Source organism: Temnothorax curvispinosus, unplaced genomic scaffold, assembly GCF_003070985.1.
Source record: "Temnothorax curvispinosus isolate PA1 unplaced genomic scaffold, ASM307098v1 QBEX01008590.1, whole genome shotgun sequence".
Taxonomy (NCBI): Eukaryota; Metazoa; Arthropoda; class Insecta; order Hymenoptera; family Formicidae; genus Temnothorax; species Temnothorax curvispinosus.
In genome coordinates, this window is record NW_020218370.1 from 526,074 (window position 1) to 546,284 (window position 20,211).

At 38.5% G+C, this 20,211-nt stretch overlaps 1 protein-coding gene across 4 annotated transcripts in view; it reads right to left on the bottom strand.

Annotated features, from left to right (window-relative positions):
* LOC112458001 (latrophilin Cirl-like) overlaps positions 1–20,211 on the bottom strand; it is a 533,024-nt gene that overhangs the window by 461,887 nt on the left and 50,926 nt on the right. For all 4 annotated transcript variants that reach the window (XM_025021372.1, XM_025021375.1, XM_025021370.1 and 1 more), the window contains exon 2: positions 17,064–17,142. In XM_025021372.1, the coding sequence (XP_024877140.1) occupies positions 17,064–17,065 (2 nt within the window). In that variant the 5' untranslated portion in view covers positions 17,066–17,142. The remainder of the gene's footprint in view (positions 1–17,063; positions 17,143–20,211) is intronic.

Consider the following 20,211-nt stretch of genomic DNA (forward strand, 5'->3'; position numbering starts at 1 on the left):
CGATTTTTAATAAGAAGTTTCCTTTTTTTAAATGTAACATGATATTAGAATATTAAATATTTTAATTAAAAATTAACAAGAGTTTTATTGTGAATATTTTCATTAAAAAGTTTTCTCATGTTTCGAAACCGAATCGTTGAATATAATAATAAACAAACTAACAATACTCTGCAATTATGATTTTATTTGAGAAATAAATATCTCTATGTTGTGAGAGAAATGCGTCGCGCAAATTGTGTTATAATGACCCCGGAAAATTAATGACTTGTTATTAATGACTGGCCATAATGAAAAATATTAACTAAATATGATTAATTGATACAGATATCGAATTACACTAAATCAAATTATCTATATTTCAAATAAAAGCACATATAATTATGTCGATTGTAATAATGTAGTTATAGCAAACATAGTTCAGCTAAAAAAAGAGATAATAAATAATAATCAACATTTCGCGGTATAATATACCCAACTTAAACGTACTTTTACACAATCAACTCCCGCAACTTACCCGTCCACCTCTCTTGGATTGTATTCGAGGTACTCAAAAAATTTCGCTACATGCAGCATTTGGAGTCGCTTTGTGCACGGTACTTTACATCAAACAATACCAGTGGAAACGCGAATCGTGGAAACACGACGGCGGCTGGGGGGAAAGGGGGCCGAAAATAAATGAGGCGGTTTAAATTTCAGATGCAGTATCTGCAGGCCGCGCCGGATGTTGTATGCACATCCTGCTCGCGCTCAATTTTGCAGGTGCCCCGCTATATTTGCTCGCAAACACGTCTATGTACACGTTAGGGCTGCGCCGTTTGCTCGTCTTACACTCGCCTTGCTGTTTCTGCCCATCGATCCGTCTTGCCTTGGTGTTTACAGGCACGCGTCATTTGCCGACAGATCAGCAATTTGTGGATGTTCATTCGACCGTCGTATATAAGAACACCGGGTGCGGCAATCCAATAACCGTCCCAATTAACCTTTTTATTGCTAAAAATGAAAGTAACGTGTACGAATCGATCCCCCGAGTCTCTCTTGTTACCAAATAATGAAGATACTTTATGCCAATTCAGCTTTTTTTTTAGTATATCAACATTTTTAGTATGTGATATAAGTATTGTATATAGGTATATACGAAATTTTATTCGTAGATCTACGTGTAAAAAACATGTATGTTGCCGTTAAAAATAAAAATTCAATATTTGAGTAATAAATTATTTAATATTAATTACTCTATCACATATCTAATAATCGAACGCTTATGAACAATTACTCAATTAAAATCTAACACACCGCATCGTTGCTTATTTCATCTTATTGATCGTATCGTGCTACATGAAGAACATTGTTATACTCGTCTCACACTGTTTACCGTTTATCGTCGGCGAGCTTCGCTCGGACGAAGACGGGGGAATACATTTACCGGCGTCGCGTATCGATTTTCCAATACAAACGAAGTGTGTAACTTATTTTTTGAGTTGCCAAGCGAACGCGACCGTCGCCGTTCCGCGATCGAGACACGGCGCGTGCATTGTTTTTACGGCCGCGAAATTGGAACGTCTCCCAATTGCGCGCGATTACTCCAATTACCATCGGCGAAAGGATTAAGGAAGAGGAAAAAGAGGAGGTACAGACTACTGGGACACCCCCTTTTTTTCTCCCTTTAGCACAGGCACATACTTCCGATATAAATTCTCACGAAAGTGTAACGGAAGCGATTTGCAGAGCGCGGCGGACTGGCCGGAGGCAGTTATGATCCGTTGCCAATAGCTAATGCAGGGATGGCGTGCAAATCGACGCAGACGGAACATAATTCAGTTGACTCGAACTTGGCGCGGCCTGCCGCGCCGATCGATGCCGGTACCCTCCGCATAAGCCATAGCCGTGCTCCGCAAATCGCTGTTGCAGTTCTCGAATAGGCAACCTGCCGATACGCGAGTACGGCACGCGTTTAGAGGGGAAAAAATGGAGATAGTCTTTCGTTCCAGAAATAGAAACATTCTATCGTTTCACCAAGAAGCTATAGCAATTTCGTTTTTCCCCGATCTGATCTGATCGCTTATAACATTCTATTTTCCCCCCTTCAAATCATTACGTATTATCCCACTCTATTTATAAGGATGGTATGTTAGAAGGTGTGATATGATTAAAATCGAATAGAAAAGTTGATTGCAAAATATGTATGACAAATATTTTAATATGAATTGCAAATGGTTAGTCGAGTCGAGAATTAAACAACGGAAAATAGCGTTATAGAAGTAGTAATACAGGAAAATAATATAGTACAATAATAATAGAGTGAGAAAAAAGCAAATCTATAAATAAACTATGCTATAAAAATGTTGAAGAAGAGAAGGTAAATATGAGGGGAAATGAAAACGGGAGAGAACGATTGTACATGCCTGTGTGTGTTTATTAATGCATATTGTATATCTGGAAGATTTATTTATCTGAATCAACGTACGTACATTGCACAAAAGTAGAAAGAGAATTACATCGTGCAAACCGTGTTTCTGGGGCGAGATAAAAGATCAGCGATGTGCTTGAGGATGAATATTCCCCAAATCCTGGAAAGCGATCGCTATATCGCGAGGAATAATCGCGTGAAAATACACACATCGGGATGCGCCCCGCGAGGGACGTTCGCGCCGCGATCGCTTTCTCGTATCTCGCGTGCCGTAACAGGTGTCACGTTTCGCGATAAAACGCACGAATTCCGCGTACGCGCGGCATTTATCAGCCGCGATTCGAGGCACGTAAACGCGCGAGCGTTTCGCGATTCCGCCCGGCGTGTTACAATGCGCAATATTATGCGCCGGCATTCAGCCGTGAAACAATTATATGCGTTTCCTAGTGAATCGACGTGCGCCTCGTACTCCTCGTAAATCTATTTTCGCGCGCCATTGTTTGGCGCGCATATTAACTCGTTACCCGGATTCTAAATGGGCGATATGAGCTCGCCCGCAATAATTGCGCGATCGCATTTCTAAGCGGACGTGCCTTGCCGATCGATCCATAGTTTCTCTCTCTCTCTCTCTCTCTCTCTCTCTCTCTCTCTCTCTCTCTCTCTCTCTCTCTCTCTCTCTCTCCTTTCCTCCCTCTCTCTCCCTCCTCCCTCTTTCGCGATCCATCTACCTTTACGCTCGATCGATCTCTATAGAAGGGTTACCTCGTAGTGTTTAACGATCGGCGTACAACAATGTGCTATTCTACCGCTAATATTATAGTTTTACATGAAGTGTGTAATAGGAGCCCGGAGCAAAGATCGAGCGAGATAAAATATTACTTTAACGTCTATTTGGTTCTTAGAATTTATGGCTAGTAATTCCTGGGAAACACGATTTAAGTTGAGAATTATGGATGACTTTAATCAATAATCTAGTGTCACTAAAATTTGTACCGACAAATATAGTACATATAACGTTTTTATAGAGCAATTATGTTAGTTTATGAGAAGTTAATCTTACAATATTTTATTATAAGATATACATATATATATATATATATATATATATATATATATCATATTATCAACAAAGCTGCTTTATAATTAAACGTATGTTTAATGATATATTATTTAATTATATTTATCTTGTAAAATTTTACTTTTGCGACATATTTGCCTTCGTGAGCATCGAGATTTTCCTTCTGGTTCATATTTTGGAATCCATAAAGTGTCGGACATTCGTTTCATCGTGGCGATGCTGTACGACGACGACGAGTAAATGTTGAGAAAAAGGTGGCGACACATGGTGAACATATAACTTGTGTATCTTCCGCAGAAATGACTGATCCGCACCAGTCGGCACAGTCATCTGGGTTTAACAAATCCACGAATGCAAGCTCAAATACACTGCGGATACTCACATACACGTCATATACATACATAATAGATACACACGTTTTTCTAACAATAGTACAGTATGATAAACGTTTAAGGAAAAGTGGAGAGAAACAATAATAAAAATAAATAATAAAAAAGAATAAAAACAAAACTCATATATACATTTGATAATGAGGCAGGATAATGAAAGTTAAAGTTGATTTTTCATTTATACTTAATTTTAAAAAATATTTTCACGAACCGCGCGGTGCTCTGGACAAGAGCCGGACAGGCCAATGTCTCTTCTGGTCGCCTTTGGCTCCTTGGTGTCGACAACTTGGCCATTGTCCATAGCGAAAAGAGATGCACGGGAAATATTTTATTCCTTCCGAGCAGAAAGCTCGTCTCCCACGATGGATCAAGCGGTGATAAAATCCGCGTAGATTCTCGCACGCGATTGCCAGAGCAAATGTAAATAAAACGATGTTGTTGTACCACGTATTTTTGTACGACGAATGTTTTCTACGTTCTCGATCATGAGCGTGGATTCTAATCTCGAAGGAATTGTCAGCAAATATTTGATTTGTTACGTATTGGATGTACTTTTCATTAATTAATTTTAATTTTTTTCTTAAAAAAAATTATTTTTACAAAAATAGCGATACAATATTATATACTTTGTCACTTTTATCTATTTCAATCAAATTTCTTTCTTATGTACAAGTAATATTTTTTTTATGAACGATATACCTCTGTTATCTGTCAGAGAGCGAATTTCGGTATTACTAGGTGAGCTAATCTGCGTGTGTGTGAGTATCCTGTATGCACTTGCAGAGCTGTCCTGATTCGCTGACTCGAATAGTTGCAGCACGTGTCTCGGCTTCGTGTGCTCGAATTCGCGAGAAAATAGGCGACGCACCTATGGCGCCGTCTTGCCAGGATTTCCCACGTGTCACCGGGCCACTCTATTTTCTCGTAACGACTCCGGCCTCTCTTCTTTTATTTTTCCTCGGCATATCTTCCTTCTCTTCTCGCGCGACAGCAGTGGTGCACCGGCTCGAACGGCGAGGCCCCATTTTCGTCTTTCTCCCATCCGTTCGCATCCAGCCGTTCCTCTTTTTCTGTTTCTTCTTTTCTTCTTCTTCTTCCTCCTCCTCCTCTCGCCACCTTGCTGGATGCTGTTCAAGTCCAATCTGAAAGACGCGACACGACTCCGACATTTCCCCGGAGGTGGCTAGAGGCAAGGTCGATCACTGATTTCAGTAAATCAGGTATACGCTGAAAAACTTTGCTGCACTGTTTGACCATTCCCACATTTCGACGTTAATTTTAAACCGGCAACGGAATTTGACATGTCATGACAACATAAAATGGAGGGAGATACAAGATGCACTCTTCTAAGTAATGCTGGCTTAAAAAAAAAAAAAAGAAAAGAGATTAAAAGTATGTGAATAAAATCATATAAAATTTTATATTATTGATATCAAATATCAATTTTATAAAAAATGATAAACACGTTATTAAAGTATCTGACTACTTAATATTTCGGTAACTGTGTACATGGAGAGGATCACCTTGGATGACCTTGATATTTTAGTATGTTGTCAAGGTCACCCTCCTGAGTGACCTTCTGAAGGTTTTAGCCCGCGCTCGTTATTCGTTAAAAAATTATTAACAAAAAAAATTTGAGAAATGTAGCACTTATTTTGAGTATTAAAAGGCATAAATGACTAATATATATGTCGAAATAGTACATGCATAAACAAAGAAAAGTTTTTTAAAGCAGTAAATCGTTGTTTACAGCTCCACCATCCACGAGTTCACGCGTGATGTTCATAGAACAACATAGACTTCGTTTCGAGCCGAAAGCAACGATTCGCTGCTTTAATATAACTGCTTTAATAACTAATTCGCTGCTAAAATAACTTTTGAATAAACAATTAATTAGCATATTCATTAATGTCGTCACATGGATTCGTGGCGTGCTTACAAGCTTGTTTCTCAAATTTTTTTTGTTAATAACTTTATGTGTAGTAGTATATATATAAACGAGCTTGTAAAGCACACCACGAACGCATGTGGCACCTCGTTTCGCGTGGAAAGTGAACAATGTATGCGTGAACTATTTCGACGTATATATTAGTCATTTATGCCTTTCAATACTCAAAATAGCTGCTATATTTTCCAAACCTTTTTTGTTAATAACTTTTTAACGAATAACGAACGCGGGCTGAAACCTTCTAAAAGTCACTCAGAAGGGTGACCTTGACAACATACTAAAATATCAAGGTCATCCAAGGTGGTCCCCTCCATGTACACAATTACCGAAACAAATATAATTTTTATAACTATAATTAATTAAGTTCCTAAAATTAAGTTAAAGATTGTATTCAAGAAAAAAAATGTATATACCATTTTGCTCCTTGACTTAGATGTGCACATTTGGTTAGATTTCTGCCTACATATAAACAGCAGTGTACGTGGATAATAAACAAAACGACAGCCTACATAATCTTATGAAAATTCCGCTGTTAATCCTGCCTCGCAGCGACCAACGACGGTAGTTAAAGCGTCTTGTAACTCACGGCGAGGGAGTGTTTCGCCGTAATACCATGCCACATAATATTCCTTTCTATGACATGTACACGTATACAGGGTGTGATAATCGCATTTTCTTTCAACGATAGATACTACATGACAATTATAGGAGGAACTGCTTGAAAGCTATTTCAACTTCAACATGCCTCCGAATAACGTACTGTACATACGCCGCTTCAACAAATTCGCAATTAGATATCCTATTTTATTGCTAGTTGCAAGATATAAATATTAAAGAACAGTATTTTTAGTGATATTTTTTGTATGATATGTATATTTAGAGATATTATATATATAACTAATGATCAGCTGAACTTCTCTCTCTTGATGATCAAAACCGCAACATTCGCTCGAATGCGTTTGCCTCTAATTAGGTACACAACATCGGCAACCGGAAGAAAACGCGTTTATCCGGAGACACCCTGTATCTGTCTACCACGAATATACCGCGGACGATCGGTGATGGCAGTCGCAGGCCGCACGCGCGCCTATGTTTGCATCCTTTGAATCATGCCGGGGTGGGATTATGGACGTTGTCCACTTTGATGTTCGGACGGACGCCGTAGGATTGTTCGGGCCATGTCGATGGATTTCCCACAAAGTAAATGTCGGCGGCAGGTGGCCGTGGCCGGCACGTCGGAATTCTCCGCGCGCGCAATCGTCGGCCGTGGCGTAATCGCGTTCCCGGCCCCGGCCAGCCTTTGCCGACGCCACGGGAGGCCGCGCGTTTACGCCGCGTTTGCGACGGCGAAGCGTATCCGCGCGCTTGTCCGAATAGAGAGGGCCAGCGTCGACGCGTAAGAGCGTGAGCAAGCCGGTTTCTAGCATCGGGGCGCATTTTCCCCTGGCGATTTGCTGCAATTCCCGGTCGTATCAGTCGCTGGTAATTAAATATGAAGAAGCGCGCTTCGGCAGTAGATTTCTGTGGGAACGTTAAAGGACTGTTAGACTCAACAAGTGCTTCTACTTTGCTTAATTAGTTGTAGTTAACGATGCTATAACCAGTTAGATTAAACTGTAAATTACATCAGGCAAGAATGTTTCACGAGATCACCTTTAATTTCATATTTTTTGAATACGTTCGGAGGTGGACCTTAAAAAATTTCAAAGTTACAACTCAGTAACTAAGCTTAGTAAGCTTAGTAAGCTTCTCTTTAAAATTCTGTTCAAAAGTGGTTTCTATAAAATTGAATGAGAAAATTACGTTCTTCAAATATAAAAAAAAGACATTTGATGGAAAAATGCGAAGAATATGTACAGACAGAGTTTGTTAACGTGACGCTTCAGTTTCACTTCAATTTATAAATTTACTCCTCTCTCCGGGTACCGCAACTTTTTGCTGAGCGGCGACAAGCAAAAAATTAACAAAGCGCGTTAAAATATCGAATTCCAACAACGTGAAATAACGGATGGACGTATTAACAAACAATAAATTAATTACAATCGATTCCGTAAGATCGATATCTACCTCGCGGAAGGCCTTTTATTCGTTCGTCCGTTTAATCTGCCAATGTTTGAACAGAAGTTAATTTTCACCCGTTTCCATATCGGATATTTGCCAGTACAAGGATGAACTTTCCACATTCTACTTTCACTCTAGAGTAGACTATTTTAAATCTTTTTTCATGAATAACGCTGTTAATTACTTTTGCTTCAACATAATGCAAGTTATGCTTGCTGTACTATTTTAATATTAAGAGAGAACACATGGATAAATAAAATGCTGAATATTATTCAATGACAATTTGGCAAATGATTATAGATTTTATTATATAGAAGTAGATTGAAGCAAATAATTTTAGTAACTTATATTTTAATACTATGAAAGTAGGACGATCGATGTTTTTAAAGCCAAAATAAAGAAATATACTTAGTCACATATATGAGCTTGCAGTAAGTCATCCGAGTCTGTGAATATTGAAATAATATAATTTTATTTCAATATTTTATTTCAATGTAGAAAAAATAAATTATTTTATTCTACATGTGACATGTAGTATAAATATCGTAGTCTAAAACTATTTATTCGTAATGACAAAGATGGCAGCATTTATTATTCATTACTGATTATATTGCAACTACAAATTATATGAATTAGTATTTCATCCAAATCATCTTGCATTATTTAACCGTGCGATCGCCCATCGCCATTTTCGAACGACACAGGTTATTCGGCGTTCATAAGCGAGAGACAAAGCGTTCTTTCAGTCGACGTTCACCAAAATGGCGGTGTACGACGGCATCCGGTCGTGCAATGATCCTGCATCGGTCGCTCCGCGTGTGGTCGCCAGCGGTGAAACAAAGTCCGTGTTTTACATTGGCGAAATACATGCGACGCAACGCTATACGAATTCGTCATCGTCGTCGTCATCATCGTTACGTAAATGGTGACTACGCGGCCACCAGTCGCGCGCGGCCGAAATGCGGATGTGCGATCAGTCAATCGCCATCGATCTGTAAATGCGACCAGAGATCGACGGGCGCATTCACGTTCGAAGGAGGTATAGGGGCCGAGGTATGGAGCCCGAGGTATGCTTGTCAAGCACATCGGGCGTTTCCTGATCTCCTGACTGTCATCCTGTTCCTCTCGTTCCCTCGGCCGATCTCAGCGAGGTAGTTATGGCAGGACAATTGGGCAATCCGAGTTTGCATAGACATCGCTATGGCGGTCGCACGACGGCGCATATGACCTCGAATGTCGTTCGATGACGAAGGCGTAAGGCGCATTCAACAATAGTTTCAATGAGATTGTGCCGTTCTTGTGCCAAATTTATAAAGCGTCTTTGTATTTTAGCTGCATGCGACTTCTTGTATTGTTTCTCGTTTAATTTTAAGATATATAGACAATAGACTTTATTTCAAAGAGGATTTTATTTTGATGTTTAATTATTATCACAAAGATATACTTGATGCTAAAAAGCAAGAATTTATAAAATAATATAGAGTTCCATCCAATTTTTGATAGATAAGATAATTGACAGGAACGTGACTAAAAAAAGTATGTATATGAAAAGAGAAAAAGTAATAATTGTATGATTGATCTTATCGCAATTTGTGATAATAATTTGAATATACATTTTCTGACAAAGTTACGTAAGCTTTATCCCCAACATTCTACATAATTTTCTCTATTAGGTATTTCTGTTTGCAGTAACCATTAATCGGGAAAAGATAATAGATAGGTCTACTTAGGCGTTGCACGTTCATAAATCATGCGATCGATGAGCGAGCATAATTCGATCATAACTTTAAATACATGCATAGCGATCGATGCAGTAAAAGCACAGGCTGCTGCTTGTAAATACGAGCATCCGACGAGCGCATCGGCTGCTTCCTGTCTAGCTCATACATATAATCTGATTCAATAAGTAATTTGCTATACACACAACATCGCGTTTTACCAGAAACCTCGACGGCTTTTTATTAAGATCGATAAAAATTGTTCGGACTCCGCGCGTATATAAATAGCCATGTTATTCTGTTACATTATTTTGGTAAAACCAGTAATTAGTCGTATAAATCAAATTTTAAATGATCAACGTCATACGAGTGAGACAAATTTTCTAACGTCTTCACATTTACATCATCTGCTCAGAAAATTTGGTGGAATTAGTTTCATCTTATAGAACTAGTAATTACAAAACATTTATTTATTATTAATATTTGTTTGCTTGTAATTACTTATGTGTCCTTAAAATATTTTCTAACAATGTTAAATACACGTACACATATGTATAAATATAAGAGCTGTCGCACATAGGCACACACACACACACACACACACACACACACACATATCTTTTGTATATATATTCATACGAACATATATTATACTTGAAATTTATACACAAACGTGTTTCGTATTACAAAGAACAAATTGCGTTTTACTGGAAGAGGATGGATCGAATCGACATGGCACGAACGAGAATCCGGAAGTAATCGATGATAAAAAATAAAAATGCAGATGCGTCTGATGTGAATGTATCGTCCAATATATGACACCGACACGCTCCGATTGTAGCTCCAAATGTATATATGGAGATTGATGCGCCAGAGGAGTGAAGGACTGAGGGCATACGAATGCGCGGACACCTGTCAAATACATGGAACGTTTCGGCTTCCTATCTGTCGCGTTTATACTCTCGATAGACGCAAGGTGCGATTCAATAAGTAATCCGCGTCTGTATGCATGTACTCGTGAATGCGTATATCTTACAAGCGAATATTATTTCGCTTCTGCTTAATCGCGATTTATTCTTCATCAGAAACTATTTTTAGTCAGATCGGCGAAGACGCGATTTACGTTTTAAATTCAAATTTGCAAACGTTTGCATGTGCTATTTTTTATCGCTGACACGAATCTATGGAGAATTTTAAGGTACTATATCGCTGTCAGAGGCACGCAGCCAGAAGAAAATCATTATTTAAGCACGGACTTTTAGCTATAAATCTATAACGACGATGTATTTGATTTCGCGTGTATACGCGCGTGGATTCGTAATGTGGGATGTGTACACAGATTGATGCATTGAAAGTGAAGGACTGTCTGTCTATGAATAGCTGGCACCTGTCAAGTACATCGGACGTTTCAGCTTGTTGTCTGTTCCGTTCCTACTCTCGATACTCACGACACCGTTCGATAAGTAATTTGAAGCAGCGCGCGCGTAGATAGCGCGTAGATAGTAGAATGAGAAAGTAGATCGCGGTAATCTTGTAAATCGCTTTGTAGTGCCCATTCCAGTTTTAACCAGATAAGAGTTGAATACTGTTCTATTGTAGATATTATTTAATGTATTATACATTTACTCTATTATTCTCTTTATTCAATACTTTTAAATTTCAAGATTATATCTAAAATCTGTAAACTATAAATAATAATATCTGAGATAACGAATTAATTAAACCTAAAAATGCGCAATAGCATTGCATAAGCTGTAAATAATATAATACAAGGTAAATATCAAGCATACCTCATATACGATGATACTATTTGTATATAAATAGTAAAGAGAATAGGCTTGTTTTATTCTTGCGCGAACATTTCATGAAATAATAGTAGAAAAAAAGAAAGAAGTGGATGTGCTCACGTATCGATTCAATTATGTGATTTGCGTATGTGCATCGATCGCGGTCTAAAACGTATGTATAGCGATTGATGTATTAGCAACGAAGGGCTGTTCGTCTATGAATACGCGAGCACCTGTCAAGAACACCGGACATTTCTGCTTTCCTTCTACGGTCGGCTATTCTTCGTAGGTACAATTCTATAAGTAGTACGGGCATTGCTATGGGAGACAGGGAACAGAGTTACTGTCAGAAGGCCATCACGGCCTATTGAAGTAGGATAATAATCAACCGGCCATAGATTCGATATAAAGACAATTTTAACCGACCGGACAGAGACGTGTGCTTAAGCGCGGCCCTGAGCCATCTGTATAAAGGCGTTTCTATACATTTGATTACTAATTATCCTCGCATTCAGCACGCCAGATGCTGGAAATAAATATGAAACTCACCTATGCGGTTTGGAGAGCTGCACACGAATGAACTGTGTAGTGCAACTGGTTAAAGTTTGTCCAGTGTTAAATGTAGAAATTCGGCATAAATACGTAATAAAATACAGCAGCAAAATGTTGATATTTCGGAGAAATAGCTTCAATATATGTAAAATCAGATATTTGTAAAATATTTTGTATAAAAGTTATTATCGTTAATTATTATATAAAAATGTTTTACTTAAAAATAATATAACAGAAGTTATGTAGTAACATATTTCAATAGCGACATGTGAATATATATATAATGAAAATACAGAAATTAATAATATACACAATCCCTGTTTCTTTTTGTTATATAACTTTTTTAAATATAAAAAGGTATATAGTTATTCAAATTAATTGGTAAATGTGTTATTTTGTACTTCCAGAGATCGTAATAAATTTTTACGTATCCGATCTTTTTATTGGAGGTTTAAAGGGAATGGCACTAATTGGCATTTCCTTCTAAAGTCAAACGCCATCGATATTGAGCTTACCAGAGAGACGGCGATTAGCGATATTTCCATCGAATATATAACTCAAACAGCGAATGCGAAAACCGAATTCGTGCCACTTTGCCGTTCGTTTCGTCTCGTCAAATATGAACAATGGTTCGTCGATCAAATCGATTTTACATACGTGCGCGTATATGGACCCGTGAGAGCTGTAACATCGTGTCGCTGGGGTATGTCGTTATTCATTAAACCGACATCCTTGTACTTCGGCTGGTCAAACGATAATCGATATAGGTACTGTACTAGTCAAGCACCACAGCGTATGTTTTACGCCGAAATTCACGGAGAATTATAGGCGCAATTGGGACATAGTAACAAGAATCGATCCGCACAATGAAACAATCCGATGAAGATTTGATGAATGCCAATTAATTAATAATTGTAATCTAATATTTAAACCCTGGCAATGTCTGTAATATCGCAAATTTGTTGTTAAATATCAAAAGCGAGAGATTATAATACTAAATGTTCCGAAATGTTAAAAGTATCTTGTTACTAAACTGATAAAAAAAACTGTAATTACAATATTATTTGTATTAAATTGTAAAAAAATCTTTTCTGGGTTATAAGGTAGAAAGATTTCAAGTATTTATTATTGGAAATTTAAAGAATATAAAAGATGAGGCAAGGTTTTCAAATTTTAATTTATACTATATATATGCCTAATTAAAATATAAAAATTTTACGAAAATTTTACGAAATTACGAAAATAAAAAATAATTTAAAATTTTGAATGACCCATTTAATGATATTGCACTTATGATATCATTTCACACATTTTTCTACATTATAATCCCCATAAAGATATATCACAATTTATTACAAATAATACTTTTTTCTGCTTTTATTAATTGTAAGAGTAGATTACAGTATGCTACAGTTTCCCTCTATTTCCGCGAGAAAAGTCACAAAAGATTGGTTCGAGCGAAAATCGTAGAGTGTTCTGCACCGACCTGTGACTTCCGCCGATAATTTCCAGTCAAACCAGGCAATTTTCTGATTGTTTTATCAATAACGGTTTCCCACTCGTGGCACATTGGAAAAGGCGTGGCGCGCGGAAATCGCCACGCTTTCGCGCTTCAGATAACGCGTCAATCCGATACGTTCTACTCCACTCGCACGTGTTCGCGCGACTTGATGCAAACCATCTCGCGAAAGACTAACGGTCTTTGAGAATTGCAGGACGATCGGCGCGTGGTATACATCGAGGATTGAGAAGATCGAGAAGATCAAGGGGATGATCGCGCGCGCATAAGCATTCGGCTTTTATCGGCACGCATCGATCCTGCAATTAATCGCCGCCGATCGCACGTACGCGCCTTCATCGTTGTAAATTATAATACACGCCTACTAAGCGATACACTTCCTACTCGCTTAATGAAGTACGATCGCTAACGGGATTCCAACGGACGGCGCGGCCTCAAGGTCGGCCAGGATGATCGCGGTTAGAGGCAGTGGCATTGTTTGTCGATTTGCAACGTCGATCCGCAATGGAGGAAGGTGTAACTCATCGGCCGCGTGGGATCGGTATAATAATTTTCAATATCTATTATTAAAGGATAAATTTTCATTGGAAATTACAACGAGTGGCCGATAATAAACGTCGATCTATTCAAACAATGTGGCGAAGAAACGTATAATCATTATTTAATAATTATTTAGTAATTACAATCTAAAATATTATCTCATCAACTGCGCTCTTCAATTACGAAATGTTAATTATTCGTTATGTATCGTGAAAATTTCGAAAGTGCTTAATTATTGTACCACAAAATTGTTATTTTAAAAGCCGCGGAATTGCAAAATGATGGATCAAAACGATGATTGCACTGTACCGCCATTAACCATTCGTATTATATTATACGTATAAATGACGTAGGCCGTTTGATTGCGATCCTAAATTGGACGAATAATACGTACGTATAATTCCCGGGTAACGCGGGGGAATCGTCCCGGTCCATCCCGGCGACTATACACTCTCAATTGCCGTCAAAGTAAGATAAGCGCGATATCTCGAATGGGACAAGTCGCGTTCGCTATGCGCCCCGCGATCGTTGCATTCCATAGCGTTATCGTCGCCGAGTGTCGCCGACACTACGCTTTCCGCGGACCATCTACGCTTATGACGTCCTCGCTATCCCGGTTATTTATCTCTTTCTCCCCGGGTTCGTTCAAGTATCCCTCGCGCGCGGACGTTCCCGTTTGCCCGCGCTCCTTGCGCGAGATATCAAAACGCGGCCTCGCGCGCCAGGCCGGAATCGTGCATGCACTTCTCTCGTACGGGCACTAAGTACGGGCGAGAGAGTGCCTCGTATGGGCGCTGTATAGCGGCCGATGCAACGGCGCGGCGCGAGGGCGTCGCAAGTAACGGTGACTAATGAAAACACGCATTCCCTCGTATCGCGGACGCGTGGGACGCGCTATTGTGCCTTCCCTCTTCTTCCACCCTCCTCCTGCCCCGCGCGACTCTTCCTCCTTTCGCCGCGTATCACAATCGATGCCGGCCGTACGCGGCGAAATCGAAGATACCGCAGATGTCACGACCGCGACGACGTGATTTCGTAACGCGTTGTCAGGATAATCGTCCGTGCGTTGCAACACGTTTCCCACGTCGCCAACGCACGGCTCACAGCCCGTTAGCTTAATTACGCGACGGATACGATAAATTGTGACGAATATGGAACGTCGGGATTTTCCATATTCGAATCGATCGCTCGAATCCCTCGTACAGCGTTGCAGGGTATCCGGATTGTAAACGTCGAAGGATATTTTTGGGACTCATCCCACTAAAAACTATGTTTGATTGACATCGTTGCTTACAGTTATGTATCAACGTGCCCGTTTTCGAAGTTGTCACTAAATAATTTCTTAATTTTTTTTGTTTTGAAAACGTATTCAAAACGAAGTTGAACACAGCCGCGTTCTCACATATACTCGTATACGTGAAAATATATTTTCCCACTTATGCAGTTCGCGTGGGAGATAAATTTCTAAAAGTGATAAATTCCTGGTATAAGGCAAATAGAAGCAATGTAAAATATACACACCCATACACATGGGCGCACACGCGTCCGATGTATGCCCAGCAGGCAGACGAGCAACGGTGCATTTGCACGGCATGGCGCGCGGTGCATCGACGCGCTGCATCCCGCCGCTCGGCGCTCGCGCGCTGAAAATAACGGTGACTAACGAAAATAGGCATTTCCTCATCTCTTCTACGGCGGTGCGCGCGATAAGCTTTTACGTTTTCACCTTGCGAGGGAGAAAGAAAAGAAGAGAGCGCGCGCGCGCGCGCGAGAGAGAGAGAGAGAGAGAGAGAGAGAGAGAGCGTGCAAGGCCAACGCGGTGCATTACGTTGAATTTTGCAGATCATGTGATGCAATATACTTCCGAGATCGGCTGCCCGTGGTCGGCGGGAACGTTACTCGAAATTATGCGCAAATTGGATCTTTATAAATTATACGGCGAAGCATCGCGCTTGCGAAACTAGCGACTTGACGGTTGTTTTAACGAAGGAATGTTATACATACATGTGAAGCGCGCGTACAAAATATCGATTAGAACGTCCTAGAATACAAAATATGGTATTCCAGTGATCGCAATCCATGGCAATATCAGGTCATACTATGATCCAATTTCTTTTTCGTTCAAGATACTACAATAAAGTGTGCAATTTACGTTTCGAATTTTATGAGATTTTAATAGAGATAATACGAAAAGTTTGAAATCACTGTTTCGTGACTTTTCCTTTTGAAAAAAAATAACCGAGATGGAATTGGAACGTCGCAAATCGGATTGCATTTAATTTAATTAAAAATCATTATTTGAAAAATCACAATGAGAGAACGCTACATGATAAATATAATACAATTTTATAAAATGAAGAATAATAAGTAAATCCGAAATCCGATTGCGTCGACATTTCATTTTGATCGGAGCATTACGGCGGCCGTGTATAATATTTCGTAAAAGCAATTAAAGATAAAGTAAAAATCTTTTGCTGGGAGGTTAAACAACTGACATTTTCCACTCTGTAATAAGCAAACATAGCATTTTCGCTTTCATCGAGCATTGAAATAAGCCAATCACATTTGCTTTGATAAATGGCTTGCTAAGTTAAGCATATTGAAGATTCTGCGGGAAACGTATAAAAATATGCCTTTATCGACATTGTGATTATTACCAAATCTATTAAATAATATATTACATTTGTAGTTTTATTGTTATTACAAGATATATAGATTTCTAACAAGATAATGTCAATTGCTAAATTGTCATTAAGAAAATAAACTTTTGATATTTACATATTTTATAGATATGTGATTTTACTTGCAATAACCGTTTTTATACGGAAAGAAATTCAGCCGGAATTTTATCAAATTACGAAAAAAAAGAATTAGCTCATGCTTAATGATCTTCGTGTAGAAGTTAGAACGTAGAAATTAAAAATAAATTAATAATATAAGGACAAACGTTGAAAGACACAATAATTTGCGATCAAAATATCTCTTATATTTAATAGATCATACTTTTATATTTAATAATATTATGTCATAATGTGCAGTGTATCTATATTTAAGTAGCACTTACATCAAGTTGATTTGCCGATATCTATCTAGCTATCGTAATTATGAGCTCATAGTCTTGTCACGGACCAATCTGTACATTTCTGCAAAAAAAACATACATTTTTTTATTAGTCAAGTGATATTAGAGATACGCAACTATAATTAATTTATCTTGATTGCGCGGTGGAATTTTTACGCCTTAAAATATTTCGATTGATTATCAGATATCGGCAGTTCTAGTTCAAGGCGTCGAAGTTCGTCCCGCCAGGTAGACCCGGCGGCGAACTTCCAGCGACAAAACTTTTGCGCGCGCGGCAAAAGTTTCGATCGGCCTCAAGACCGCCGCGCTGTGGCGACGGCGGCGCGGCGCGGCGCGGCCGCTCCGCCCGCGCAATAAATTGCCGATATCACAATGAGCGCGCGTATTGAGCCGTTGGCCGCGCGATGTAATGGCGCAATGAATCATGCAGGAACTTATCGCGCGCGCGTCTAGGAGATGAGGGAACGCATGTTTTCATTAGTCACCGTTATTCGCGGTTGCGCGCCTCGGGGACGCGGGTGAGCAAAGCGCGCGCTCCGTATTCCGCGTTTATCTGGTCATCGGTAATCCGTCAGGCCCCGATTGGCCCGAGGACCCTGGAAACTTTCGCACGGGAACATCGCGAGCGAAGCCGCGTCGGATTTGGACAGACGAAAATACAAATTTTTAGTAATAAAAATGTGAGCGTTTTGTCCCGAGAGTGATTTATTTTCAGAATTCGCGCAACAAGAAGCATGTTTTATTTATGCCATTGCGTTAATAATAAAGTTACGACAAATCTCACACCTCGAAAATGGGCCTGACGGAAGCAAAAAGGATGGCTAATTAAGACACTGAAATACAAAAGAACACTTAATCATATTTTAGAAAGCTCATTTATAATAGTCAAACTTTTCAAGCATTAATTCATTAAGCGTAATTGTATTACGAAAATATGATTAGTTTAAAAAAGGTGGGAAGAAGGTGCAATCTAAAATTGCCATCTTGCAGTGAAATTATATATAATATGTTGTTGTTTTATTATTTTATTGTACAAACTTCTGCATGTATAATTTAGTTAGAATTTCATTTTCTCTTTCTCTCTCACTTTAATTTGGATTAAATAATCTTTAGTCTTATATAAATGTAGAACTTTTTCTGATTAAGAGTACTCCTTCAAACTCTCTGATCTGCTTTCAGTATCCAGAGACTCTTATTTTGCAAAGATAGTTATTCTCAGAAAGAATAGAATTCTTATAAACATATTCTATACTTAAAATGTGTAAAATTGATAACATGCATAAAAATTGATGATACATCAAAACTATTTTAAATATTATATATATATGTATGTATAGAATATTTTTTTTATAAATAGAATATTAATATCTTTATTCTATATAAAATACGTAAAAGTATTGATGTATCATGAACTTATGTTATATTGCCTCATCAATAATGTTATTGAGCAAGAAATTTTATCAACTAATCAAGGCAGGATCGGGATTCGATCACATCTATAGATATTCCAACTTTTAAAACATAATGTATGTATATTGATCCGCGTGTAAATCCGCGTGTCGCTTAAACAAATATTACCTTTTCTAATGTTATCTTTTATGACACATTCTTATCTCGAACCTCGGCGACATTCCTGCGCGCACATACATGTGTCTCTTCTCCGCGTAGCCTATCTTTCTCGCGCGTAAAACATGTACTTTATGTGACACACAGTCCCCGATCTTAAGAAGATTTATGTGGCGGATCGTAGATCCTATTATTCGCCGTGTTGGCGAAGTTACCGGGAACAGGCATTTCGTTCCTCGCGAGAATCGCGAAATAAAGTCGCGGGACGGTATGACTGCACTCTTTTATGGCTGCAGGCGCGCCCACCATATTTAAAATCCGTCGAGGTCGGAGCATAATTCAAAGAAACAATGCGGCAAATAATATTTCGGCCGACGATGAATAATCGTTGCTTCCGAAATTTCCTACAATGTATGATTAATTCGGCCATATTTTTCTGGCGCTGCGAACCTTTCTCAGACTCGACTAGATAAAATATATCTTTGGATTCATAATTCTAGTCTATTACATTCGTCTTATTTACGTCGTCATTATTAATCACGGCCGATTAGTTAAGTACAAAAAAGAGTTATGTTTCGCCAATTTATAGTAATCTTTTGTAATTGAATAGCTGACAATTTATTTCTTTTGTAGCCTTAAGCGGTTAGGTTTATAGTGATGCTCAATCAATTTTTTTTTCGATGCGTTCTTGATGAAATTTGCACAAGATAAAGTCAGTTATTTATTTTATATTAGGATAGAAACGTATGCCTATATATTCGTGACATACGTGTGAGCACAAACGACGTCATGCACAATATTAGCTTAGCAAGAATTGTCTAATCTGCCGTACGTGCTTCGTTCTCATTGCAGAATATGAGTCACGAAATAGCATTATAGTCACAAGGAAACATAACGGCTTTTCGTAGAAGAAAGACGAATATATTTGTATTAATTTTTATACTGTTTTAGAGAAATTTATTAGTTATATGTAAGAAAATAAAATAAATGAGAGAAGACAAATTAAATTATTGTGGTTTAAGAATATTCGCAAGAATAAAGTCGCTATACAAAGATTTAGAAGAGTAATGTATCAAAATATAAAGCAATAAAGACTCGATTAGTGATCAAGATTATCTGGCGAGACACAGAAATGAATATAGATGATACAAGATGCTTACGTAGATATTAAATAATGAATATAGATTTAGCAAATAGATAATTTAATTGGCATTCTTATGTCGCTTAATAGTTGATGTAAAACGTCAGGCGCGTTTTTGCAGATACTCAAGGAGAGAGAAATCGAGACGAGAGAGTGTATAACAGGTGACTCGGCACGTTCGTTCTATTCCGTGAATCATTTTGGTCCTAATGTAACATTTACGATCGGTATGTCGATTGACGAAGGCCGATAAACGATACATTGATGCTACGATCTCTGATGCGAATTCCGTTTGGAGAGGCATATTACGGAGAATGTAAGAGATGGGTATTAATAGTATGAGGCATGAGGATACACTTCAACAAATCGTACGATCAATGTCTTCTTAAAAAGAACGTAAAATAATGTATAACTAGAAAACTAT